At 35.5% G+C, this 27,008-nt stretch overlaps 5 protein-coding genes, 2 non-coding genes and 1 pseudogene across 11 annotated transcripts; 4 read left to right on the forward strand and 4 right to left on the reverse strand.

Moving 5' to 3' along the window:
* Nucleotides 1–4,504: 4,504 nt before the first annotated feature.
* On the forward strand, nt 4,505–8,413 carry lron-7 (LRRCT domain-containing protein; the record flags this gene model as incomplete). Of its 3 annotated transcripts, NM_001373353.1 has the most annotated exons (13): nt 4,511–4,849; nt 4,934–5,074; nt 5,217–5,273; nt 6,103–6,174; nt 6,221–6,337; nt 6,384–6,532; nt 6,583–6,726; nt 6,770–6,865; nt 6,940–7,032; nt 7,080–7,478; nt 7,522–7,617; nt 7,699–7,798; nt 8,079–8,408. In NM_001373353.1, the coding sequence occupies 13 exons, from the start codon at nt 4,511–4,513 to the stop codon at nt 8,175–8,177; spliced, it is 1,902 nt and encodes a 633-aa protein (NP_001360787.1). In that variant the 3' UTR covers nt 8,178–8,408. The 3 variants fall into 3 exon arrangements, with proteins under 3 accessions (NP_001123160.1, NP_001360787.1, NP_509227.2); NM_001129688.5 differs by lacking the exon at nt 4,934–5,074 and having other exon boundaries at nt 4,505–4,849; nt 7,705–7,798; nt 8,079–8,413; NM_076826.9 differs by lacking the exon at nt 4,934–5,074.
* Nucleotides 8,383–11,125, reverse strand: K03A1.4 (EF-hand domain-containing protein; the record flags this gene model as incomplete). 2 transcript variants are annotated; one of them, NM_001047798.4, is made up of 6 exons in its annotated part: nt 8,383–8,578; nt 8,739–8,880; nt 9,008–9,117; nt 9,377–9,520; nt 9,567–9,606; nt 11,019–11,125. In NM_001047798.4, the coding sequence occupies 6 exons, from the start codon at nt 11,112–11,114 to the stop codon at nt 8,556–8,558; spliced, it is 555 nt and encodes a 184-aa protein (NP_001041263.2). The 2 variants fall into 2 exon arrangements, with proteins under 2 accessions (NP_001041263.2, NP_001041264.1); NM_001047799.1 differs by lacking the exons at nt 8,383–8,578; nt 9,008–9,117; nt 9,377–9,520; nt 9,567–9,606; nt 11,019–11,125 and having other exon boundaries at nt 8,725–8,856.
* A 135-nt stretch (nt 11,126–11,260) lies between these two features.
* Nucleotides 11,261–11,406, reverse strand: K03A1.8. The gene has a single exon (NR_071470.1). It is a non-coding gene; the product is annotated as an Unclassified non-coding RNA K03A1.8 (non-coding RNA).
* Nucleotides 11,407–13,761: 2,355 nt separating this feature from the next.
* On the reverse strand, nt 13,762–17,943 carry sur-5 (Acetoacetyl-CoA synthetase). The gene is made up of 12 exons (NM_076828.9): nt 17,723–17,943; nt 17,465–17,568; nt 17,259–17,379; nt 16,888–17,211; nt 16,686–16,837; nt 16,458–16,642; nt 15,871–16,037; nt 15,709–15,809; nt 15,518–15,653; nt 14,661–14,970; nt 14,305–14,461; nt 13,762–14,258 (listed from the first exon to the last, which is right to left on the reverse strand). The coding sequence occupies exons 1-12, from the start codon at nt 17,940–17,942 to the stop codon at nt 14,133–14,135; spliced, it is 2,103 nt and encodes a 700-aa protein (NP_509229.1). The 5' UTR covers nt 17,943; the 3' UTR covers nt 13,762–14,132.
* Nucleotides 17,944–18,815: 872 nt separating this feature from the next.
* Nucleotides 18,816–18,836, forward strand: 21ur-14279. Its single transcript, NR_071471.1, has one exon.
* Nucleotides 18,837–21,936: 3,100 nt separating this feature from the next.
* On the reverse strand, nt 21,937–22,248 carry his-38 (Histone H4; the record flags this gene model as incomplete). The annotated part of the gene is made up of 1 exon (NM_076830.4): nt 21,937–22,248. One exon carries the CDS (start codon nt 22,246–22,248, stop codon nt 21,937–21,939), a length of 312 nt encoding a protein of 103 aa, NP_509231.1.
* A 234-nt stretch (nt 22,249–22,482) lies between these two features.
* Nucleotides 22,483–22,893, forward strand: his-40 (Histone H3; the record flags this gene model as incomplete). The annotated part of the gene is made up of 1 exon (NM_001277029.4): nt 22,483–22,893. One exon carries the CDS (start codon nt 22,483–22,485, stop codon nt 22,891–22,893), a length of 411 nt encoding a protein of 136 aa, NP_001263958.1.
* Nucleotides 22,894–24,547: 1,654 nt separating this feature from the next.
* Nucleotides 24,548–26,349, forward strand: T08A9.6 (annotated as a pseudogene). Its single transcript has 6 exons — nt 24,548–24,672; nt 24,719–24,934; nt 24,985–25,292; nt 25,571–25,955; nt 26,004–26,146; nt 26,189–26,349. Coding segments are annotated over exons 1-6 (1,338 nt in total).
* Nucleotides 26,350–27,008: the final 659 nt, after the last annotated feature.

A 27,008-nucleotide genomic window follows, 5' to 3' on the forward strand; every position in this document is an offset into this window, starting at 1 on the left:
AATGATAATGTACAAATACAAATTATTGAAACGTATTTGAGTTTCGAAATTTAAAAAAAATATGTGTTCCTTGGTCGACTTCCAAAGGTGAACACTTATTAATTGCCATGTTTTTCTGTAAATTTAAACAATTCTAGTTATACTTGAAAATGTCAATTTTTTTTTAAATAAAATTGATTTAGCCTATATTTCTGTCAATAATCATACACCTCACAATCAACTCAACTCTGGTAGCTTATATATCTTAAATTTCAGACAAACAATATTTTATGGTAACTAGTAGAATCGACATATGACATAAACTACCACTATTCAAGACTCAGCAATTTCCAAATGTTAAAACAAAAACCATAGTGTACTTACTTTAGTCAGTGAATATTGAAAAAAAAGTAACGGTAATTTAAAAACACACATTTGTTATTTTAGTGAGTCTTGCAATTTTTGGCAGTTCACTTGCTACAAGTTCTGTTTCATAAAAATATTTGTTTAATGTAGCAAATAAAAGTCATAACATTTTAATATCATGGAAAATGCAAAAAAAAACAGGATTTTCTGAGAAACTGATAGACCCATGTTTTAAATCTTTACGTTCCTTGTGTATTACATTCCCTCATACTTGAATAAAAAAGAATTTTCATTAATTTTCCCATTTAAGTTAAACGTGATATATTACACGTTTCCTCTTTAGACTTAGAAAAGTTATTTCTTATCCTTGAAGATATAGAAATATTCCACACGTTTTTATTTTTTATAATAAAACAACTTTTTAAATGACAGCGGGTAATACAAAGGGTAATTGTCTTAAAATATTATTTTTTGTCAATTATCAGAGGAGCATTCAAGAAGAGTGCATTCAAACCCATAATTGAGAATTTACCGTATCTAAAAAAATATATTAGATACCTTTATTTAAGTAAACTCATTCGTAATGAAAATCAATCAATGTTTGAAAATTTAGAATAATGGTTACATATTTTCGAGGGTATGACTACTATAAAAGAATTATATTGGGCTGATTGTTTAAATTAAATTGTTTTCGCTCAGATTTATTTTGTGAGAAATTGTTATTTTTTAATTTAATTATCAAGTGCTTTTTTTTTAATACAATGGCTTTTTCATTCAGATAGACACAAAATTTCGAGCCACTTCTTTTATATAATTATTCTACAAACAATTCAAGAAATAAAATTAAAAAATATATATCAAGTATATATTGACAAATTCCAACTTGAAAAGTTTTTGAAATTTGCCTTGCACAAACAACAAAGTAGAAGTAGAAAATGTTGGAGTGCAGGCGATCGGAACATGAATGCCGGGAAATTAGGGTAACGTGTCGTATTTGCTCAAAACTCAATTTTCAAATTTGAATGGATTACTGTAAAGAAAAAATGGACAGACATAGAATGGATAAAACGGAATGTTTCCTTTCAGAATCTCACGTTTCGGTTTGCAAAATTTCAAGTTTGAAATAAGTTTGATTTTTGCTGTGCAAAGCATGTCCTTTGAGTGTTTGAATTGCTTTTGAAAATGTGCGAATCATACAGAAACATGTTGTTAACTTCCGTTAAATGATTATCAGTTCAATTCAACAAGATTGAATATCATTTTAAAAAACACTCTTTACTATTAGATTTTTCAAAAATTTTGAAATTAAAAATTCAAGGTCAAGGTTTTGTACGGTAAACTCGTTGAAATTTTATTCGATTGAATTTAAAAATGTTGATAGGCGGAAATTGAGCTTTGGGATTTTTTGACTATCAATAAAAAATGTCATTATATAATTTTTGTGGCAATTTTTAGGATGATATTTGAATATTTTTGCAATGAAGCGGTTTTAGACAATTTTCCAACCGACGATACTTGACTTTTCACGCAAGAGAACTCTGCTAGATTGCAGCTAATATTAACAGACAATAAAGAAAAATCCTCACTAAATGGAAACTTTTCAAGGTCGACAAAACCCGGTCAAGTACAACAACACGGAGACCGTCTGTGGTTGAGGGAGGGAACGGGACAGAACGTACGTTTCCTCGGTTTTTCTTCGAATCAATTGCCGCCTGCACACCACCACTCTACTCAATTGTCGTAAACGAGCACATCATTATCTTCTTGCAACGTTCACCTCTCCCCCCTGCCCAGATGTGTCATTGCGCACCGCGTGTCACACTGGTTATCGATTTGCTCTTATGCAGTTTCTTGTGTTTTATTTTCTTCGAAAAAGAACACCAGATAGCTTCTGTTCTTTGTTATCCCATGTGAAGGCGTGTTTATATGTCTGGTGTGTTCTTTCCCACTCATCTCGGTTGGAGCATTTTTTCTCAGCTTGGATGCTTTTGAGAGCAGCGTAGTCAAGCTATTTTTGGTTATCTGGTTTAAAATCTTTGTAAAAATCAGAAAGGTTTTAAACCATATTCTCTACACATTTTACATTAGTTTTAAAAATAATAATGTGTTTTTCCTCAGAAAAAATAAAACATTTCAAACAAAATTTTGTTCATGGTTTCATTTTTCTCCGTTTTTCAATCCAGTTTGCTTTTTCCAATTTATGTCTAGACAATTTCCGATTGTATTGATACTTTGAGTTGAAAGTTTATATTTTTCCAGTCCTCTAAGTTTTTTTAAATTTAAATTTTCATCAGATCATCAGTTTTGTTCATACAGTTTTTGGAACTTGGATGTTTTCACTCTCCTGTTCTCTAGAATCAGTCGTTTTTATCAATAATTTAACAAACCTCTTTGACAATACTGATCCATTCATCATATTCAAATATGTGACGCGAATTTCCTGTCAAGATTCAATGCACTTTCTTTAATATCTATAAATAAAATAATATAAATAACCCAGAAAAACCTTTGTCGCAATGAAATCTCATTTTTCATTATTTGAATGCAAGAGGTTTATTCGTCACTCACTCAGTCATTCCAAAACAGTTTGAATAAGGTGCAAACTTGTACTAACACATAACATTATCAATAATGTTTAATTTTCTTTAAAAAAACAGAATGCTCTATGACATCAATATTTTATTTGCGGTTTGTAATGTTTAAGATGTTTTCATCTTTTACACTTTTCATTGACACGGCAAATCGAGAAGTCTTGAAAAGTGTTTTATGAAAAAAAAAAAAGAGACTGCCGTCGGGCAAATAGCATGTTTTTGAAAGAGGTCTCCAATGACGAGATGCGACTTTCGCAACCAAACTCTCCTCCGTAGTTTTGTCTCTGAACTCTTCCGCGAATTGAATTCGTTTTATTTATTCTGTCTGAGGTTGACCAGATATCTATTTGATATTAAACCAATATCAATACCAAAAATACAGTCTCATTTTTAAACCAAAAAGATTAAATAGTTTCCAGTCGGCTGTGTGATTGGTTTGTTGATTAGGATTTCCGCACTAAAGTACTAAATTTCCACACTTCGCTGTTTACTTTTGTTCCTTAAGTCTTCTGTGACCTGTTAATAGTGACGTAGAGCGTGTTGTTTGCCAGAACGATAGGTAAACGTGCTCTATTGCCAAAACACCAAGAAGTAATTATTTTTTGATTTAAACTGGTATCCACGTGACATATACAAGTAGAAAGTGGATTTTTTTGAGATTAATTTAGCTTTGATACTTTTCTTTATTACAGATATGTATAAATAACTTCTGTTGAATCATTTTTCCAGTTTCTTTTCCTATCTGTTCAAAATACAGTACATTAAAGTTGTATCAGTTCACTTCAGGTGTTTTGTTTGCCATACTCTTTTTTGTCTATTTCATTTTTGTTTGACTACTATGACGAATATGCTCTTATCCACGGTTTAACACTTTTTTTCATCATTCGCTGTGACGTTCCATTGTACTATTTTGATTGACAGTCGTGCGACTTCAAATATGGTTTCCCAATATGCAACACTAAAATCGCTGCATTCCAATTTTAGAAATTCTATGGCTTGACCAGTACGCTACCATTTTTGATACTTATAAATATAAATCATCGCGTCAACACTTTGGCTCGGGATTATCTGATGCTGCATCTGCTCGGCAGGAGTCATAGATTAGACACGATTATACGTGGGCAATATGATCAAAGTGGTGGCATATTTGTATGGATTCCTCCTATAATTTATAAATACTCTTCTAGATTAGTTACGTAGCACATGTGTTTTTGTGATTTTGTTTTTGATTCCAAAAAAAAGTTTCTCAAAATTTCAATCGGCTTTTTCTCAATTCAATGCAAATTTTTTGCCGTTCCTCGATGCTGATCTTTCTTTGCTGTTGATACGTGAAACTGTACAAACTCTCCTGCCATTAACAATAAAATCAGCCCAGTCATGTCTTGGTGTCCTCTCTTATTATTTGCATCTCTACCATTGATTTGGTCACAAGCAGCTCTCATCAATGATAAGAGAGCACCCTTCGACATATAGATTCCTTGTTTCTCTTTCTTTTTGTTCCCCTCTGTTTTAGTATCTGAAAGAACTCGTGAAAATTCTTTGTAGTCATTAATCAATTCACTCAAAATTTTCAGATGCGTTTGAAGTTTGCCCTTCTCTTTCTCATCTTGGTAGTTTACTCTTTCGCGTATAATCCAGTCAAATCAAACGATAAGGATAAAGCTCTAGCCGACAATAGCAAAAAAGTAAAGGTCAAAAAGGCAGAGCTGACGGCTGCTCAAGATGAAGATGATGAAGGTAGTAAGAGTTTGGACGAAGTTGAGGAAGACGCAGGAATTGATGATGATGAGCAAGATGATGATGAAGATGTGAAAGAAGTTCCAAAGAAGAAGTCGCATGTGAAGCAAAAAAAATCAAAGAAACCTCCAGCGAAAAAAGATAAAACCAGAAAAAGTAAGAAGAACGATCAAGAGGTGAGTGTTTCTGCTTATTGTTGAAACTTTTACCTATGTGCTTTTTGTTTTATTCCTGTGTGGCTTACCTCATGTCTTGTTCAGATGAGACCAATACCCGAAAGTACCTCTATCCCAAACATGACGTCCTTTGACTTTTTTGAAATGGCTCGAGAACATCGAATTGACAAACTTCGCGAGATAATCAATGATACTCCAACTGGTGACATTGCCAAAATGAGACAGGTGAATCACGACTGTCCAATAAAAACAAATCAATATCATTCGAATCTAGTTGTGTTTGTGTGTCGTTTGTGTCTCTCGCGGTGGCCATTTTTTTGTGAAATGAAAACATGAATGATACATGATTGAAACGAATATTTTTCAGATCACTGAAGAATTGAAAGATGAAATTGAAGAAGAAGATGATAGTAATGAGTACCAGGTAAGATACATTGTTTGTCAAGTTTCAGAAAACATATCAATCATTCTGTATTTTCGTTCTTCGGAATAATCGGTACTTGTGCATTTTATTTGAAACTGATTTGAAACTATATTTAAGTAATATAAAAATGACAACGCGTGGATTTTTTCTTGTATTCTTAGCCTTAGAAAATAACATTTTTTAAGCTTTCTAGCACGTTCAATGGAGTTGAAGAAATGAATGAAAATTCAAGTAAATTTCAAAATGAAGCATAAAATGACACAAGTACCGAATAATCTGTAGTAGTGGTACTTCATGTAGTTCACCGCGTTTTTATAAACACATGTAGAACAATTATCAGGTATGTTAAAGCATGGAAATGGGTTGTTACACATTAATCGAAGGAACATTCAAAAATTACATCAAACTGCGTTAGGTCCCTTCATATGCCTCTTCGTTATCTTATAAAGTTTTTAATAGATTTTAATTTATATATACCATTTGACAAATGCCGTAAATCCATTTTCCAAATAAATTCACATTTGACTCGGCAATAGTTAAATGGTATGAGCCTCCAAAAGTAACAAACAAAATTTATCGATTTTCCTGTTTTGGAAACAAAAGAGCTTCATGGCGTTTTCACCTGTATAAACACCACTGAATTGATGAAATGCCGAACATTTTTTTATCAAATGCATAAAATTTTTTCGGTGGAGTTAATGAATAAATTAATAGTCCTACTCCTAATTACTAGTCTTTCCAATAAAGAACGTAATAAAATAAGTTCAAAATTTAAAAAAATTAAAGCGGAAAATTGAAATAATAACTTGTCCAACATTCAAGTTTACAGGCTTGTAACGCAGACACTTCTCCCGATAACGAGCTTTGCCATTGTGATGTACACGAAATCGACTGTAGTGAGGTACCCGAACGTTCATAGTTCACAGTTACACATTAAATATGTTTAGATAACCATGGAAAGCGGTGATCCGTATTTGCGCACATTGGATGTAGCTATCATGAAGAAAGATTTTGAGCCAATTACTGCAAAGTTCACAAAAAACAAGATTAGTCGACTGCAAAATGTAGATTTAAACAAATTTTCGGATGACCTGCAATATATAATTTCAGGACAAAGTACTCCCTAAATTTGAGAAATTTGTTTCAATTTTGGATGTCTCTTACAATGAGATCAGATTTATCGACAATGATGTTTTCAAGCCATTCACCAATTTGACAAAGTTGTATTTGTCTCACAACGTATTGCAAACTGTTAAAAAGTACGAATTTGGAATTGTTTAATTTGCATATATTAATTTTCACGTTTCAGAGACGTATTTGACGCTGCAAAAAACACCCTTCATCGCTTGGACCTTGGCTACAATAGAATCAAGGTGGTCTCTGACAACTCATTTGATACTCTTTCCAAATTGAAAGTTTTGTCTCTTGATGGAAACCCAATTAAAGCCTGGAGGTAAGGAAGGAAAAGATTTGACAATTTAAGTTCTGATTTTAAGGAAGGAAATGTTCAAAGGACTTGACAGCCTTGAGGAGCTCAGTTTGGACAATTGCAACATTGAAAACCTTCCAGCTGACATCTTCGAGTACCTTCCGTAAGTATGATTTATTACTATGTATTACTTTTTTTTAAACAGTGACTATAAATAAAAATCAGTTTTTTTTTCAGAAAACTAGTGAAACTTTCGCTACGTGAAAACCCTCTTGAGGAAATTCCAGCAGTTGTTGCGCATTTGAAGTCCTTGAAAGACATAGATTTAAGGTATGTAATCACAATATTTCTGTGAACTTAACATAAACAAATTTCAGCGTAACAAACCTGACTGAAATCCGCGACCACGCATTTGCTGGGGATTCTGACCTGGAAGAGATTATTCTTGAAAAAATGCCGTTCTTAACCGTTGTTAGAGACTGTGGATTTTGTGGTCTTCCACAACTGAAAACGTTGATATTGAATGACAACAAATATCTACAAGAGCTTCATCCAAATGCATTTGGTTACATCAAATCTCAACCAGGACACAAGTCGGCCGCTATTACATCATTACAAATACATAATTCGAACATTAGTACAATCAGCGAGCACATGGTAGACTACGACAATCTTAAAACTTTCCAAGTCGGCGGAAACCCATGGAATTGCAATTGCGATACCCAGTTCATGTTGGAAGAGAAGTTCGCATTTAAGCAAGATTCTGTTGCGCCAAAGTAAGTGTAAGTTTAATTGCTTATAAACATTTCCAACGTATAGATGCACATCCCCCGCTGGACTCAATGGCCGTCTTTTGGTAACTGTAAGAGCGTCTGATGCTTGCGAGGATGCTCGATTCCTTGGAAGATCTGGCCGGTAAGTTTTTATATTATGCATTATATGAGACTAACATTATATGTACATACTAATCCTATTACAACTTAAAATCACCTTCAGATTCAGTTCTGTTCTCGGACTCGCATTACTGGTTGGCTTCATTGCAATCGGAACTTACTACATGGTTTCGTCTGGAAAGCTTGAGAGACTTGTTCGAAGAGTGAGTTCATTGAAAGGGGACTATTGCCAATTTTTGCAAAAATAATTTTCTGGATTAAACATCGTAATTTAATAGTCCAAAAAATACTTAGTTTATTCAAATTTTTCGAGCAATGTTTTATTAACTGGCATACAATCGGTAAATTCAGAGTTTGTTTGAACCACTTTTTTCTGAAAAGGTTGACTATGATAATTGGCCGTACTTGCACCATATAAGTTATTTTCGGCAACACACCAGCTTCAATGTTTTATTTCCGAAAAAAATCAATCAAATTTTACAGGTGAGGAAGGAACCAGAAGTTACTTACACCAATTTGCAAAATGCCGGCGAGGACTTTGCTCTGGAAACCGATTTCCAGCCAAGACCAGCTGAAGTATAACTCAATACTCGCTTAATGATTACTGTTCCTCGATATTAAATCTTACGTCTACAATTGGCGTGTTTACCACACCGGTTCAAGTCACCAGCCTGCCTACTTGGGCTCTCTTTTGTCATGGTATTTCCTTGAATTCCCGTATTTTCCCACTTGTCTGTGATTTTGATTTTGTCTTCTTTATTTTCTATTTCACGTCTCATTAATATTATTTGTACTATAAATACTTTTGTTTGTACAAAACTTTTCATCGGTTTTAAAATATACAAAATATATTATAATATATAATGATAGAAGTGGTGCAGTTGGCGGAAAAAGCAAAGCTACGTACGTGAATTTATATATGTAAATTGCAAATGAGCAGAAGCAAGTGGTGAGTGGAGATTAGTTTACAGCAAGGACGAACTCTGAAAACTATTAAAACTTTTTGGAATCTATGTCAATTTAGTCTATTTAATATACACTTTACAACTTCATATATTGCCTAAACGCTCTTTAACATTACTGATAAGTTCAGTGATATCGTGCAGCCTTCGAGAAATGTCAATTTCTATCAAATGTTCATACCTTCAAAAGAAATTTTCCCATCGCCGTCAATGTCGGCTTCATTGAACAACTGTTCAACCACTTGACGTGGAAAGGAAGCTTGGAGCGACAGCTCACGCACAATTGAAAGCATTTCCATTTTCTCAATGAACCCATCTTTGTCCTGAAAACAACCAATTTGCTAACGTAATCACATGAATGTGAATGTGTGGGTTTTTTCCTTTTTGCCAATTGTCCCATTCACGTCAATTACCTGTCTGAATGAATGTACTGGCATGCCTTTTACCTACCTTATCAAACATATCGAACTGCTCTCGAAGCTGGTCGTACGTATACTGGTTCATCGATGCAGTACCGTTCATCAAATGGGCAAACTCGTCAAATGTAATGACCCCGTTTTCTGAAAAACGAACAAATTGTACATTGAATACCGTTATACTGAGCAATGGCTCTGAATTTGATGGGAGGTGGAAAAAGTCAAAGAAAAATAAAAAATGACTCAACTCGGTTTCTGAAGCAATATTGCTCAGACTGATTCATGCGGTTTTATTGGATTTACATATAAATGTTTGGAAGAAGCTCGATTTTTGATGCATAGAAAAGAGTTTGAGAAGTGGAAGAAATGGGACCAACTATCAAGACAGCGCTATAAAACTTACGATCATTGTCCCCGTGGTACATGATAAGACGCAACTCCAATTTGGTTGGTTTCTGACCACATTTTTGCATAGCCTTCTCCAGTTCGTCTATTGTGATCCGGCCATCGTTGTTTGCATCGAAAAAGTTGAATGCTCGTTTGTATTCTGAAAAACATGTATAATAATTATCACATGGAATTTCAAAAAGTACCTTCTATTTTGTTTTTGCAATTGCTGGCAGTGATTTGTGTCTGAAGTTTGTAATCGATTTTAAGAAGATAGGAAATTCATAAATCTGCATTTTTTGTGTGTACATTATAGCTATGTTTTTGTGCATGTTAAGATTGCCAAATTGTGAAAACTTCATAAGATTAGTAGTAGAATACTTGAACGTAGGCTATCCCACAATTTTAGAAAAATCATCACATATATTTGAGAAGTCTGGTGTCGAATACCAGATTTCAATTTTTGGCTTTTGATGGTTTTTTGAACACATATGAATTATATATATTCTTCACCTATGACTAGTTTCAAATTAGTTTTTTCAATTCAACGTTTTTTACAAATGTTATTTCACGTATGAAATGTAGATTTTCTAAACTCTGTACAGTTCCGATGTTTCAGTTACGTCAAACTTTAGTGGTAGTTTACATGCTTTCAAATATTAACCTTACTTCACGAAATACGAGAAACCAACTCAGAAATATGGAAAAATTGAAGTTTTGGGTTGCTTAAGTTATTGGGGAAATTGTTGAATGCTAAGGAACATGCTTTTTATGTACGATTTACGTACACATATTTTCGAAAAATCACAGTAAAAACTTATCCTCCCCTCTCTTCACGTACAAAGTTTCCAAAAAACCTCCATGTTACGAAAAGCCCAATACTTATTCTATTCCCAAAATAGCTTTTATTCTTCGGCTCCGTTTAAAATCCCGCTTTTCGCCAGAACATCAGATTATGTTCCGTCTTGTTTCCAAACTAATCCCCCAGAGTATAGCGTAAAAAATTGACAAATTCACCTTGAAACTGCTATTCATCACCCTTTCTACGCGCTTCCTCGTTGTTCTCCCTTCCAACTTATTATGCCGCTCAATTTCAACTTTTTTTCAGACAGACATGTCATGCGTCCGGAGATAATAATTCATTATTCAAGTTACAGTACCTCTTGTGTCTCTATTAAAAAATACACTGATGATTGATGAAAATGTGAGAAACCTACTAACAACAAAGAGCATTTTGTTTCCTGTTTTTAGTTTCTAGCTTCCTGTTCCCATTTTTCTCTATATAATGTTTATTTCTGAATAATTAATGCAATTATTCATTTGCTTCACATTTCTTCAGTTTTTTAGATTTTTTTGCACTAGAGCAGGGAGAATTGTGGAAACTCGATATGGAAATTGGAAATTCTGAAGAATTCCGGATCTTGTTACCAAATTTGACTTTTGTCGCGTGTTGTATGTTTCTATAAACATAGGGAATAAAATTTAGGATTAATTGAAGAATATTAAAAAAGGATTCATAACATTTCGAAATATAATCGTTGAAGAAAATGAAGCCTCATAATTTTTAATTCCAAAAGCGATAAAAATATTTAACATTGAACTGAAAGAAGCCTTACAAAAGTTCATTTTCTCACTTGGAAAAACTAACTATAACTTACAGTTTCTCTTTCTTTTGACGTAAACTTTCCATGAGCGTTTTTTGTGGACGCCGACTGCTTTGTGCTGGATCTACTTGAGTACGTGCTATGCGACATTTCAGTGTTCTATAAAATGAAAACGAGAAATTCCTATATGAAAAAGCAGACGTGATCGAATAAAAAACACATTCGGAAAAAGGAATGGCGAATGGGGAGCAATGAACATGCCAAGGTGAAAATGAGTGAAATTCAGAAGATGGCTCATGTGTCGACGGCTCACTTACACCCATTGCTCTTAGAGCCGTGAAAAGTGGGTGGCGCTTAGGCGCACTCAGTTCCATTTTGTGCTTCTTTTTTCATCGCGCTATAATTTTTCACGTCTTCAGGTTTGCTCATGAACAGAGTTACAGACGGAAAAGAGGGAACTCCTGTAAACGAGTAGGATCTAGGGAGATAAATGCTTGAAATTAATATAAAAACAACTGCGGCGTGCTTTGGATATGGGAAAACGCCACATAAAGATGCACAAAACCGAAAAAAAAGGGAAAATAGTGTCTGAAAATAAATCCGATGGGCGATAATGAAAACTGGCAAAAGCAAATCTCGTCTCTTTTTCATTTTCTATCTGACATATAGCCAATTGGTAAAATTTGTTGGGAATGTCACGAAGCCATGAGCCGAATATATGGTTTCCTGTTTAAGATTTGAAGAAACAGAATGAATGGGACAATATTATGGCAAGATCTTTAAATTGCTCCATAAAGAGTCGTTTAAAAAAACAAATATATGGAACTATGTATGCTTTTAACGTCGTTTAAACTTGGCTCTCAGTTTTTCTCAATTTCTGACACTGGTATAAATATGGCAGGATAGCGCAGCGCAACGCAAGTTGAAAAAAAAAAACGGAAAGTGGTTTTAAATTACACGGCGTCAGGGGCCGGAACCATTGCAGGGGGGACCAAAACGGGGGTGGGGTGTCCGTGTCCCTGTCCTCGTGGCTAAATTTAAATGTGCGAATGTACGCTCTCAACCCGTTTTGCTGGTGTTCTAGAACATTACACCACCCACACACGTCATCATGGCGTCATGTTCAAATGGGGGATCCCTCGGTTGAGATTAAGGTAGTAGTACTACGGATAAATTGGGTGTTTGAATAGTAAGAAGGAGTTTACAATGAATGACAGATTACCTTTGAGTAGTCGACAGCAGCTTTTAGCGAATCCATTTCAAGAAGTTTGAACAATGTGAGGAAGTGACGACGGGATCGAAGATCACCTGGAAGTTTAAGAATTCAAATAAGAATATTGAAGATTGTTCGTGTTTCAAAGTAAAGGAATAATATAGGAAAAAAAAAGAAATTGGGCCATTAAGACTGAATAATTAATTCGATAGTTGTTTTTTTTTTTCAATTTCGTATTTTGTATAAATATTTGCAAAAAATTCAAAGTGCCCAAATATTTATTTATTTACTTTGATATGATTTATTATTATAACTTTCATAATATTATAAGTAAACACTCGAAAAATGTTTTGCTTTTTTTAAAGAATGGTAAATTACCAACTGTTGGACAAGTTGGTTTTTTTTAAATAGTTGTGAGGATTGCTATAATATAAATATGAACATCAAAAATCCTAGTATACAATTGACTTCATTGAATGAAGGATAAAAAACTCGCATTTATTTTCTGGCCACCTAAATTATGACAGAGTAATTGAAATAATTATAAAAAAGTAATGGTGAAAAAAAATTTCAAAAAAAAAGAGTTAAAAAAACGATTCACTGAGATACGCCCAAGTCTAGTGATCTAGAAAAGTTTGCATATAACATTTGGCTTATAGTTTTGATTATCAATTTTGACGTTTTACTAACAAACTTCTCAAGAATTAACATTAGAAACAAATACTCAAACAGCCAGAAGGTTGTGAATGAATTGTTGGTGGGGGCAAAAACCAAGATGAGACAAGCTCCTCCTCTAGTGTTTTCTACATCCTAATGTAAATTGGATTTGGCACCGTAAATTAGCTTCACGTGACTTGACGTAGGCAGTTGTATTAATTGGTCGGCACTCTGAATTAAAACGTTTACCTTTGATGTCCTAAAAAATAATAAAAAAGAACAAAAAGAAAAGTTGAGAGAATAAAGTGAATAGATGGAATGTAGAAGAAAAGTTATGAGGATTTGGTTGGCATACGAATGGTGATGGGCTTCTGCTGGTCGCCTAACCTTTTTATTATGTCTTGCCGCACCAACGCTTATTGAAACACACAAAGATGGACGAAGGGGACAAACCAAGGATGTTACTTGTGATTTTGAAAATCAAGTTTGTTGAAAAGGAGCTCAAAAGTAAACACTCCTTATTCAGAAATTTAGCTTTACCGATTTTCTATGCATTTATTTATCCTAGGTACTTATTTTATCCATGCATTTTTATCTTTGCAAAACTTTAAAAACAATTTTGCAAATGTTAACTATCTCAAAATCACATTAAAATGAAATGTGTAATGAATTACAAGACAACTGAATCTGTTTCAAGCAATTGTTTTCCAATTTGTGTGTTATGTAACATAAAGTGTTCCAAAAGCAAACATAGAATTTTAGAGTCAGAAATGTCCACATTTTACATGGGAACAAACTCTTCTAATTTTATACATTTTAGGCTCGTACCTTTACAATACTTTCTTTTGAAATTTTGAAAATATTTCCTACTATTTCAATGACGGTCTTCATTTTAACGTTTTTGAGGACATGCCCAAAATATCATCTAGTGCAAAATGTTTATTCCTTAATGATAATGAAACCATTAAATTTTCTTCCTCTTTCAAAGTATTTCACAGGGATTTATTTTTTGATGACGACGGAACAGTGAAATCAGAGTTATTTCGTTGGGGAGTGAGAGAGAAACCGGTGCAAATAAAGAAAACCTGGGTGCTAACATAAGGGGAAATATGAATGAATTAACACAAAGTTTTAAATTAGATTTGAAGGTGAGAATGTAAAGGACCACAAAGCTCAAAAATTGATGTTGATGATGACATGAATGAGAAAAACAGGTTCAGGCAATGAGCAAGAAGGAAAGCGTGAATATATAATTTTCAGAAACAGAAACAAATAAACCGTTGAAATAAAATTAAAGATTAAAGTCTGTATTGAACGAAATGATCAAGAGATTCTGGATTGCGAATCGAAGACGCTTTCTGGACGGCCTTTCCACTCACAATTTGCTTAACGGCAACTTCCACTTTCTTTCCGCTTGAAGTATACTGAAAAAACAAAGTTTTTACAAATATCTCAATCGTAAATAGCTACCGGAATATCATCAACTGCGTAAATTTTGTTTGGAACATGTCGCGGGGACATGTCGTTCCGGAGTTTAGAAACAATGGCTGCCTGGATACTGTGTGTGAGCTCTTGACCCGGAACCATTTTCACAAACAGCAAAACTTCCTCGTCCATGCCCTCTTCGCTGGAAAAAAAATGTTCTTATGTTTGTTCTGCCATACTAGAGAATAAAAAATATAAGTTAATTTATCAACGACCTGTTTATTTCTATTTGCAGAATAGAGAAAAGTAATTAAAACTAGCTTAATATAAAGAAGAGAATGAGTAAGTGACATACCTATTAGCAAAATAAAAACTCTAAATATGCATAATGATCAACTTACACAAGTCTTCCAGCTACAATGCAATCAGCAATATGTGGAATTTTTTCAACAACCGAATAAATCTCAGCTGTTCCAATTCGAACTCCGCCGCGATTCAATGTAGCATCACTTCTTCCGAGCATTTCTACACCGCCCGTAGAATGATTCACTCTCACAAAATCACCATGAGCCCAAAATGGTTCTAGGCGAGCAAAGTAGGCATCACGGTACTTCTTGCCATCCGTGTCATTCAAGAAATGTGATGGCATTGAGGGGAATGGGGTGACACACACTAACTCTCCTTGTTCGTCAGAGTTAATGATTTCTTCATCTGCAATTCGGATACTTTTTGGAGAAAAAAGTTGATCTATCTTTCTTCGCAACTTTTCGAAAAATGTTGAAAACTACTTTGAAAGTTATTTATAAACATTATAAAGTATGTATATTTGTTTGCAACACTGCTGTTGTTCGCCTGGGATATGGGCCTGTAATCCCTATTGTCATATGGACCTATTATTCTTATAAAGATCGAACACCTATTCAATCGCCAGGGTTCTGTGCAAAATTTTTAAAAAAAGTGGGCATTAAGAAGTTGCCGCGCTCGGCAATTTTTTCAATTTTTTGCACGTCTTACCGATTTCGGCATTTTTTTTTGATTTTGGAAAATACGATGGAAATACAATTATGCTATTTATTATTCATGGTTTTATTTTTAGAGTTTCAAGAATTTTTGAGATACATCGCAATTTGCCGAGGTCTGCCAATATTGAAAATTTTTCCAGTACCACTTTTTTCATCCCCAGTATTAAATGGTACAATTCTCGACATAACGTTCTAGCTTTTTCCGAATTGTTTTATACATTTCATTTTGCACGTACCCATGTAATTGAATGACTTAATATCCATTCCCAGGAACAAACACTGACACTCTCCTGGCGTGATTGACAATGACTTGATACCACCGACAAAGCATCCAATAATGTCAGTTCCTCCAGAAATCGACGCGATGAGAGCCTATAAAAAAACTTTGTGTTATATTTGGTTGCAAAAGAACAAGATAAGAACATACGCCTGGCGCAATATAAGTGTTGATATAAGCGAAGCACTCTTTCTTCAATGGCGAACCTGTCGAGTAGACTGTGTGTATTTTGGAAAGGTCGTACAATGTGTCTGAAAGTCGTTGATCATATTAACGGTGTTGAATGGAGGAAAATTATATGTATATACTTACTGAATGGAATTTGAAGTCGGAGGTATTCATCATAAAGCTTCGCACCCATTCCAATCATAGTCGATTGTGTCTTTGCAGCGATTTTCATGATAATATGGGTGTCAGGAGCCAATGGGCATTCATCGAATAATACAACAGATCCTTTGGAGTATAGGAACGAGATCATCCTGAAATGTTAAAAATTAAAGTTATATATTTTTGAAATTGTGAATAAGTACAATCTTAGCAATTTGCCGAAAACTCGTGATCAATTTCAGCAGCGCCAATCAAAAAAGTTGCAAAAGTGAACAAAGTTAAAGATGGAACATCCAAGCATTTGCACTAAGAACTACCAAAGGTTACTGAACGGTTGCAAAGTTGCGGCGAATTGCCAAAATGTTTTATTTCTTGAAAGCAACCTGTGAATATTTATTCGGAAATTATTTTTGTCTCTAGAAAAAATCAATATTTTAAAGCTTATCCAACAGTTCATTATTACATAAATACAAAAAAACATTTCAGGGGACAGTTTCTACGGTGTTCTAATATTATTTAAATTGTATTTTCTTGCTGATTAAAATACAATTTTAATTAAAACAAAATCTCACCAATTATACATCATCCATCCACATGTAGTGTAGAAAAACATACGATCGTGTTTCTTTGAATCTCCTTGCACCAAATGCTCCTCAATGTGCTTGAGCAAGGTTCCTCCGACCGTGTGAACCATTGCCTTTGGAATTCCCGTGGTTCCTGAGCTAAACATTACGAAGAGTGGATCGGAAAATGGTACCTAAAAATCCACATGCTTTGAATGTTTCAAATCTTAATCATACTGGAGTATATACAAATGGCAACACAACATCGGCAATGGGAGTCTTGAATTCTTCGAGTGATGAGAACTTGTCACTTTGATTGTACTTTGTTGCATCGAATTTTACAGATGTGAAGGTGTCGGATACAACGATTTTCTCGAGAGTTGGGAGCTCTGGAAGTTATACCATTGTTTTAAATTCTTATTTGACAAAAGTAACCAACCTTTTACAATTTCATTAATTTTATCGGTCTGATCAATGAGCTTCTTCTTGTAAGTCACATGATTCACTGTGAACAAAACCTTGGGGTGAACTTGTCTGAATCTGTCAAGAACACCAGCAGGTCCAAAATCAACAGACGCTGAGCACCAGGCAGCTCCGACAGCGGCTGTGGCAAAAACAGCCACCAGTGTGTCATATGTGTTTGGAACAAAGCCGCAAACAGTGTCTCCGGGTCCGATTCCATAGTTACGAAGAGATGTGGCAATGCGATAAACATCTTTGCGCAAGTTGTCGTAAGTATATTCTGTCACTGTTTCTTCGATACCTTGAATTTTGTTTGATAAATAAACGTTTGGAACATGAAACACTTACTGGCATTCAATACAGCAATATCGGTGGCGGTTCCTCTTTCGATGACATTTTCAGTATAGTTGAGAGTAGCACCATTGAACCATCTCGGTCTCTCGTTGATTTTCAAATTATGATCGATAACCTAAAAATACTTTGTTTGTTTCCGAGCTGTTACACATAAAAAATTAATGTTCCAGGAAGTGGAAACAAGTTTCCCAATACCATACCTGGTTGTAGTTTTGATGAAGCTTCACATCGGACAATTTGAGCAAATCCTCCCAGAAAATACCATAATTATCACAAGTGAATCGGTGAAATTCACGGTAGTCAGCTTAAAAATGTGGATGTTATGAATATTTTGCATTTTTCAAAATCTAGTTGCTCACAGTTTCAGTTAAATATTAAATAGCAGTTATTTGAGGTCGATTTTTCAAATTAATCAAGAGTTAAAATTGAAACCTATGATTTACTAAATAAAAAATTACCAAATTTCTTATTTGTTTTCTCTTCAAAATGATTTCTGAGTGACAATTCAAAAGTTTCCAAATTTTGTGGCGGCTTGTAATAAACTGGCTGAAGTTTCTGAACATGGCTTATTTCATTTCCATTCATTGATCCATTCGTCGTTCCATTTGTCGTTCCATTGGTGTGAGCACCATTTTCGTGCTTTTCGGTAGTTTTTCCGTTTGCAGACACTGCGGTCATTCTGAAAACAAAATGTAAAGTTCAAAGGTTTATCCACAGAAAAAAGCAACACGAAAAAAATCGAAAGGACACAAAACTAGCGATATCACCACTTCTAGGCGTATTTTTGTGAGGTTTATCACACGCTTATCATTATTTGCCAGGCCATTAACTGTGGTGTGATTGCCTACAATCACCAGATATTCAAAACCTTTTCAGTGAAGTTGTAGGAAAAATGAGAGACGAACATCATTGACTAGTGAGCACAACACATTGATCACTGTTCTATGCAAAACAATTAGCAAACGGTTCGTAGAAGGGGACTGCAATTTGGTTTAGTGTAAAACGTTCTACGTATCAACGTGATAAGAACAGTTGAGATATCTCTTGTTATCAGTGAAAATTTGGGACATCGGGACAAAGTAGGTACACAACAATTCGGAGACAAAATTTTCAATGTCAAATGTTGCGTGAGAGATCTCTAATCAAAGAAGATAACATGGCGCTGTAGGACACCGGTGTAATAAAATTGCAAGCCCGCACGTGTTGGATTAAGTTGATTTGATTTTGATTTAACGGCCGGCAAAAAAAGTGTGAAAGATTAAAAAATTATGACGTTTCATTTTTGTTACATCATGCACTTTGCGAATGGAATATGAAAAGAATATATGCGGCGTGACAAAATAGTTTGAAGAAAAACCTATATTATCCTTTTTAACATTACTCTAAAAAGTCTACTGTAAAAGTAGCCATTGACACGTTAGATTCAAAGTTTAGATAATTTCAGACGATAAAAACATGTTTTTGTTGCGTCTTCAATTTCAATTGCCCCCATCTCAATTCCGATACTATTTCAAGTTTTTTTTTTATTTCGATCGTTATACTGTTTTCCAATTGAAGAACAGCGCTCTTTAAAAAAAATAAATGCGCAAAAAAAGAAGAGAAAATAAAAAAGAAATTGAAACTTTGCAAAAAACTTTTAAAACAGATAGAGACAAAGATAGACCGAGACACAGGCATTGAAAGAAATACACAGAGAGCCGACGAGGGACTACACTCTCCACTGCAACGTATGTTTACCGCCTGCGCGTCCGTCGGTCAGCACAGTCTCTGGCCTCCACACTGCACACGTCCACTGAAAAGTGAGATCAACACAAGGGACAAGGAGAAAAAAGGTTTTTTCTATATTTTTCTTTTCCAATAGTCTGCGTTTGTGTGTGTGTTTCGTTGAAAAGGAGCGATGGATAGAAGAAGAGCGTGCCATCACGGAATGGCCTTTGCATTTTCCGATAGCTATTGTTTGATGGTCAAAATGATTTCCAACATTTACAGTTTAAATGTGTAGTTTATAGTTTTTATGAGTGGTTTTATTTCTGGTAAAACTGAAAAAACTTACTAGGGAATGACCAGAATAAGTGGAGCGATATTCAAAAAAAAAATATTGTATCGGAAAGCTGACATTCTCTACTATAAGAATATGACTGAAATTTTGGCCCATTCGGGCTGGAAATCTGAAATTTTTACGTCTGAAATTCTACGTTAACTCTTTTCACTATCCCCAATTAGTACTGCCTGCAACAGCGAGATGGCCGAGTGGATAGAGTGGATGACAAGCATGGTGGGACTCTGGGGTTCAATTCCACCCTAACGTAAAATTTTTCAAAAATTTAAACGTGTTTTTTCGAAACTATATAAAAGCCCAAATTTAATTTTTCTGATCGATATCAGCATGATCAATGTGTCGACCAACACCATAATGATTCATTCAACATCTTTTCCCCTAAAATTTAAACTTTTTTCTCAAAATTGTAACTACAACCATGGATCCCCTCATATAAACAATTTCCATTCAGATTTCCAGCCCGAATGGGCAAAAATTTCAGTCATATTCTTATAGTAGAGAATGTCAGCTTTCCGATACAATTTTTTTTTTTTGAATATCGCTCCACTTATTCTGGTCATTCCCTAGTTAAAGCGAATAAAACATGGAAATGAATTAAACAGGGTTTCTTTGGTATTTCTGCGTGTTAACTCAATACTAAATATGCTAATATGACATTAACTATACATATGTATGTAAAATACTTTATGATTGTCAACTGTTTTATATAATTTATTCAACGAATTTCATATTTGGTGCAGACGATTAGCAATTCTAGTCTCAAGCTTATTTGTTGTTGATGATGGTTTCCTTTTCAAGATACAACTTCGAATTAAAATTGTATAACTAAAGGAAATTTCTAGTAGGGTAGAAAATCCAACATTTGGAACTGCATACCTCCGATAAACCAAAATAAGAAAAAATATACTTCGTATAGACTAAAAGCTGCTGGAACGTTTTTTAAACATTTAGGATCACCTGGACAAAATACATAAAAAAGAAATATATAATAATCTGTGAACAAAGATTTCTTTGGTGAAACGGAAATTCTAGCGGGTGTTACAACTATTTAAAAAATTGGAACAGAACCCCGAAAAGTGTTTAATGCGTTGAAACAAAAGTTTTTTTTCAGCCCAGATATGCCGAGCACCTTTTCAAAATCATTTCAACCGATGGCTCAAGATTTGCATTGCTGGCAATATATACGAAGCTATGTGAAGAAACATTAAACAATGAATGCAAAAAGTTCAAGAATATCGAGGCTCTCCAACATATGTGAGAAAAAATTAGGTTTCCTTAATCCGATTGTGTAGCAGTTACCACGAAAAATTAGAAGAATTGTTTAGCAACAGGGTTTTTCAACTATGACAACGGAAAAAAATTGTTTTTTTTTCGATTTTTTTTTCTTTGTGTGAAATCAAAAACCTTATGTACCCTGATGTATGACAGTAAGTTTATCAAAAACATGCAATAACAGCTCCAGGCATGGCCTTTTTGGTCCCGCCATATTCGTTTAAGTTGTCAAAAATGCTTGCAAAAATTATTTTATTTAACTTTGAGTGGCGGTAACTTCAGAAACGTGAATGATACCAAAAAGTAATCAATTGTAACAATATTTTGCATACCAATAGCTATATTTTATCACTTTACCAATTCATCCTATCTTAAGCCCCTGCTAAATTACAGTCCGATGAAACAAGTCAAGTCCAAGATTCAATAAACACTCTTTTTACAGGTTTTTGCATATAAATTCCAAAACCAGTTGTTTGACAAAACTTTTGTCAACAGATGAAACAATCACTTTTTAATTTTACACCTTTTTGCTGTTAATATTTTTTAGTATCGTAGGCTTTCGCAAAAATATTGATCTTCAAAGAAAAAAACATGCCGATTTTTAAAAAAGGTTACTTATTCATATTCAAAAATGTTTAAGCCTTTTCTCTGAAAATATGTTTTTTAATTTTTCACGATGATTTTTGGAAATTTTCACAAATTTGGACGAGTTCGCTCAAATGTCTCATATCTTTTCCAACACTTAAAATATGTCAAAATTTTCAACTACGAAAATGTGTAAAAAAACAACATTCAAAATGAACAGTAAATGTTCATACTAAATCTTATTTGTATTTAGATTAATATTTAACAAGTTGGGTCAGAAGGGGCCAGGGTGGTCGTGGCAGCGCCGTTATCCGAGCCTGTAACTGAAATTGAGTCAAATTCAAAATTGTCCTTGACTGTGACCTGGCTGAACAATATGATTTTAAAGAGTTTTCTCTGTTATGATGTATTTTTTCAAAAACACGGGGTTGCAATTTAGCAATGCATATATATACTGGCATCACAGCATATAGTTTTTGGCGGATCTGGGACTGATTCAGAAAGGCATTTGGTGACGTCACTAATGGAACCTGTCTGGTCTGTGCTGGTATGGAAGCAGACACTTTCCAGTATTGTTTCAACAGGATAAAAAGACAAGACAAACTCAAAGAAAAGTTTTTATATTGAACTTTTGCTGATTTGCAACAGTGAATAAGAAATAAACATTTTATGATGCAAAGAAAAATAGGATTTTAGATATGTGGCCCTAAAGAGGGCCGTTGGGTTCGGTTGGTTGTATGAAATCGAGAGATAAAATTATCCTCCGAATCCGTACAGAGTTCTTCCTTGACGCTTCAAAGCGTAGACGACGTCCATGGCGGTAACGGTCTTTCTCTTGGCGTGCTCACAGTAAGTTACGGCATCACGGATGACGTTCTCGAGGAACACCTTGAGAACTCCACGAGTTTCCTCATAGATGAGTCCAGAAATACGCTTGACTCCACCACGACGAGCAAGACGGCGAATAGCTGGCTTGGTGATTCCTTGGATGTTGTCTCGAAGGACCTTGCGATGGCGCTTGGCACCACCTTTTCCGAGGCCTTTTCCTCCCTTTCCACGTCCTGACATTGTTGCAGTTGAATAAAGACTCACAAGTGAGATGAAGAAACGGACAGTTGGCTGCCTCTTTTATACCACTGTGCGGTGTGAAGGCGGAGACACTGCGAAAACACACATGTCTTGTTATCTTTGCCCTCTCTCAATTTTGCCCACTCTCTCACCTCCCCGCCTTTCCACCGCAACCTTGTATAAATGTAGTGTACGGTTCTCCTTCTTCACAGTCCCTATCGGATTCCAATCGAAATGGCTCGTACCAAGCAAACCGCTCGCAAATCGACCGGAGGAAAGGCTCCAAGAAAGCAGTTGGCCACCAAGGCCGCTCGCAAGTCTGCCCCAGCCTCTGGAGGAGTAAAGAAGCCACATCGTTACCGTCCAGGAACCGTCGCTCTCCGTGAGATCAGACGTTACCAGAAGTCTACTGAGCTCCTCATCCGCAGAGCGCCATTCCAGCGTCTCGTTCGTGAGATCGCTCAAGATTTCAAGACCGATCTTCGCTTCCAATCTTCCGCTGTCATGGCTCTTCAAGAGGCTGCCGAGGCTTATCTCGTCGGACTCTTCGAGGACACCAACTTGTGCGCAATCCACGCCAAGCGAGTCACCATCATGCCAAAGGACATCCAATTGGCCAGACGTATCCGAGGAGAACGTGCTTAAATTTCTGATTTTCAGAGAGTTTGAGACCGTGTCGATTAAAACCCCACCGAACCCAACGGCCCTCTTTAGGGCCACATACTTATGATCCAATTTTTTCAATCCATTTTGAATAAATATTAAGCCTTCATTATTTTTTAACTTATTGTAAACAGAACAAAACCAGGAATCTTCAGAGCCATACAATTTTTTTAAAAATGTTCTACTGTCCTCACAGAAAGTGTCATTATTGACGTCACCAACTGTCTAATCTGAATCCAGGTCAAGTAGACATTTGTGACGTCACTATTCTTTGTATCTATGAGAAATTGTTTTTGTATCTATGAGAAGTTTTTTTTAATTGCAAGGAGAGGTGCTACTGACCTCAGCAAATGGTGACGTCATCAATTTTATATTCAGGGCAAATGAGCATCTATAAAAACGGCACAAGGAAACTTCCCGCCAAAAATTTAATTTGAATTTTGTTGCAAAGATGACAAAGTAGAATGTTTTACAAAATAATAGGCCTCTCATTTTCTAGCGATTTATGTGCAGAGGGTTTTGAATTTTGAAAAACAAGTTTAGTGCCATTTGATAGCTGATGTTGTGTACTTCTCGAACGTAAGAGACCATTTTTGCTGCTGACATCTAGAACTCGAGATATTTGCGTCTGAAATTTACCACGATTTTTGGCGTAAAATGTTCAACAGGGAAGTTATTGTCTGAACTATGGCCTACAACTTTTCAGTCAACCACTTTTCCGGAAAAATTTATTTGACGCAGTTATGGGACTTCAAAGACAAAAGGTTTCACAAGCATCGGCTGTGAGAAAATATCCGATTTTATGCCATAAACTATGATTTGGACATTGAAATTCATGGAAACTAGCAAATGAGTTGCCTTCTACAATATTTTGAAAGTAAAAATTTTCAAAAAAGTTTTCTGAACCAAAATTTTGCATGGGTTTGGTGGAGGATACTTTTGCCAAAATGTCAAAAAAATTTTTCGAAATGTCTTCAAACTGTCTGTTGAGGGTTTTTAGAAGAGAAAATCATATTTTAAGCGGCTCAAAGCGTTTTGTCTGCCCTTCAGAAACAATCCTATTTCCTAGTAAAAAACTGCAAAAAATGTAGACTACGAGATATTGAACTTTTGACCATCTGATCATGAGACACATTTCGGTTCATTGTCTGGCCCGATCCTCCCCTTCAGCTTACCTCTCGTACTAGATCTGATCCTATCGCTCATAATTTTAAAGCTATTTCGTTTATGAATATTTTAATTATTTTCAAAAATACTATTTCTTTAACATTTAACTAACATTTGGTTTATCACAACAACATTGATGAACACAATTGAAAGATGTTTTTTTTTCCAAAAATTTCTAGAATTTTTTTCAAGCAAAAACTGAGACCAGATTTTTTACAAAAACTTCCATTTTCCAGATACGTTTTGTAGCCCCTTAGCAAATCGTATTCACTGCTAAAAAGTTCCAAATTAAAACTCGCAAGTCTAGAATCGATAATATCCAACAAAACATTATCGTCCTCAAAATGAGAATTGTTCGCGCGTGCGCTCTTGGGTTCCCAGGAGAACATATTGACCACACCCTCTCCGCTCAACCTCCTCCTTCAATCAAATTTGTCATCATTTCCTATTCACCCCGTTCGACTGTGCAATGGGTTTAATCTATTCACTTTGTAAATCAAAGAATCGACGACCGCCTCCTGAACTGATACCGTTTCTGAAGCTATCTTCCAAGGCATTGAGAATTGTTCTTCAAGAATTAGACGCTGTTCACACGTAAGTTTTTTTTCAGACATATTAGTTTAACTATTCATATTTTCAGATTCGAGTTGTCCCAAGTGTCGGCGGAACTGTCCGCTTTGATCAACCCCGCTCATCACACATTTGACCATATTGAGGTCAACATTTCAAAAGAGAAAAAATCAATATCTTTCTGCAATAATGGGCAAAAGAATCGACCGCTCACTTTCAACTTCACCTCTAAACGTGCAGTTTTCAAAAGGACTGTGAAATTCGAAGATTTAAGATTGCCGATGAAGTGAGTGATATTATTCCTTTGCGGATCTCAATTATCGACAAATTTTTCAGATATGACCCGAAAACCAGATATCACTGCTCCACGGACACATGTGTCTACAACCTTGCCTCGGTTTTGTACCACAATTTTAAATTGCCATGGTGGAGTCGCCGTGGCCATTATGGATGAATGTACTATGAGAGTGAGACAACACACTGATCATCCAATTTTCAACAAGAACCTCGTGGCGATATTGTCGGAAAATATAAACTCGAACGAACACGTCAGCCTGCAGTCATCAATTTTCCTGGAATACGTGCTTTTGGAGGAAATCATCGTTGAGTTTCGTTTCTCCATACCTCTCTTCAATCGGACACAGGTGAGGGCTTTTTTTTCTAAAAGCTTCGTCGAGTTCCTCTGGCTGTAATCACTAAAACGATTAAATGCGGTTGTTAATTCTTTTTAGTTGATGAATATTTTTAGTAAAAAGATTTTCCAAATTTCAACTGAATTTGTTTGAACTCTTTTTGAATTTTCAAATAATCTATCAAGTTTTAAGCACAATTTTTCTTTTCTTAAAAAGTTGCATAAAATTGACCATGGTATTTCGCCAAAAACTTTAAAGCTGAGAAAGTGAAATACTTAATTTTTTTGCAGATCTTCACCCTGAATCGTGTGTGCATCATGGATGATAGATGGGTCAACTTTGGATATGTTATGGAATCGACTTTCACTCGGCTTATATTGTCAAACACCAAATGGGATGGGGATGCCTTCTCAAAAATGAGAAGAAATGTTCGCGCGCGCTCGCTCTCAACTTCCTAGGAGAACATCGACCATGTCCTCTCCACTCAACCTCCACCTCTAATCAAGTTTGTCATTCCTTCCTACTCACCCAGCCAAACTGTGCGATGGAGCTCCCCGAACTTCTCTCTTGTGGTTTGATAAAGAAAAAGCAGAAACAACCGACGTTCGAACGATTCCTGCAGCTCCCTTCTGAAGCCTTAGCCAACATTCTCAAGATTCTTCGCGCTGTTCAAATGTGAGTTTGCTTCTTTGAATGAATTTTGAGAAATACGTTTCATTTCAGATTCGAATTGTCCCAGTTTTCGATGAGAATGCGCACGTTGGTCAAGGCTGCTTATTTTCTTAACTTATTTTCGACTTCAAAACTGTGAAACCCGAATCTTTAGAAAGAACACTGAAACTTTGAAGGCTAGAAATTCCGGCGAGGTGAGTGGTCATGCTTCAGCTCCCAAATATCCAGATTTTCAGCTTTGCGGATCATAGCAAAATCAGTTGCTACACTGCACACTTCGAGTCTTGTGTACCAGCTTGCCGCCAGTATTTCTCCAACATTCTCATTTGCCGCCGTGAACTCGCATCATTTCAGTTGTATTATGTGTCGGGCCCCCAAAATTGAGAACTCTCTTTGAACACAACTATTTTAACAATCACCTCGTGGTGAAGCTGAATGGAAAACTAATTGGCTTCGAGGGAAATGTTTTTCAGTTGCCGAGGACAGAGATTTGGATGGAATCGTCATCGGCAAAATTAATCAGTTTAATCTGGAAAAGGTGAGAGCTCCTTCAAGGTACACGAAGATCTAACGGTCTATGATCCAAGGGTATATCGAAATAGAGTGCATCGAGAAATTTTTTGTTGTTGTGATACAACGGCCGGTTCGTTCTAAGGGTACATCCATGGTACATCTATTCAACTTCAGTAAATATGAGGAAGCGTCGATTATCTGCTGGGATGTTCAACTCTCCACCCGTTCATGCTGTCAAAACTCTGAAAGGATCCCAAATCAGTGGCGGAGAGCCTTGGCCTCCCCACGAAAGAAAGACGGATGTACCATCTCAGCAAACCAGATGTATGTACCTTAAGCATGATTGAACTTCCTGAACGAGTGTACCCACAATCCGATGTACCCTTGGATCATGGGCCACCGCTAACGAATTTAACGTAGATAGAGTATTGAGCATTTTATCCAAATAGTGTAAAAATAGAAGGAGTTGCTTTGAAATCTTTTTTAGGTCAGAAATCAATGATTAAAATTCACGAAAATATAATTTTACTTCCAGATCTTCTC

The sequence above is a fragment of the Caenorhabditis elegans genome, chromosome X, assembly GCF_000002985.6.
Source record: "Caenorhabditis elegans chromosome X".
NCBI classification, from domain to species: Eukaryota; Metazoa; Nematoda; class Chromadorea; order Rhabditida; family Rhabditidae; genus Caenorhabditis; species Caenorhabditis elegans.

Coding starts and splice junctions, on each gene's coding strand:
- sur-5 (NM_076828.9), bottom strand. CDS start 17,942: ATGACCGCAGTGTCTGCAAACGGAAAAACTACCGAAAAGCACGAAAAT. Junction 17,569..17,722: donor GAAAACAAATAAGAAATTTG/GTAATTTTTTAT, acceptor CACATTTTTAAG/CTGACTACCGTGAATTTCAC. Junction 16,838..16,887: donor AATTAATGAAATTGTAAAAG/GTTGGTTACTTT, acceptor TATAACTTCCAG/AGCTCCCAACTCTCGAGAAA.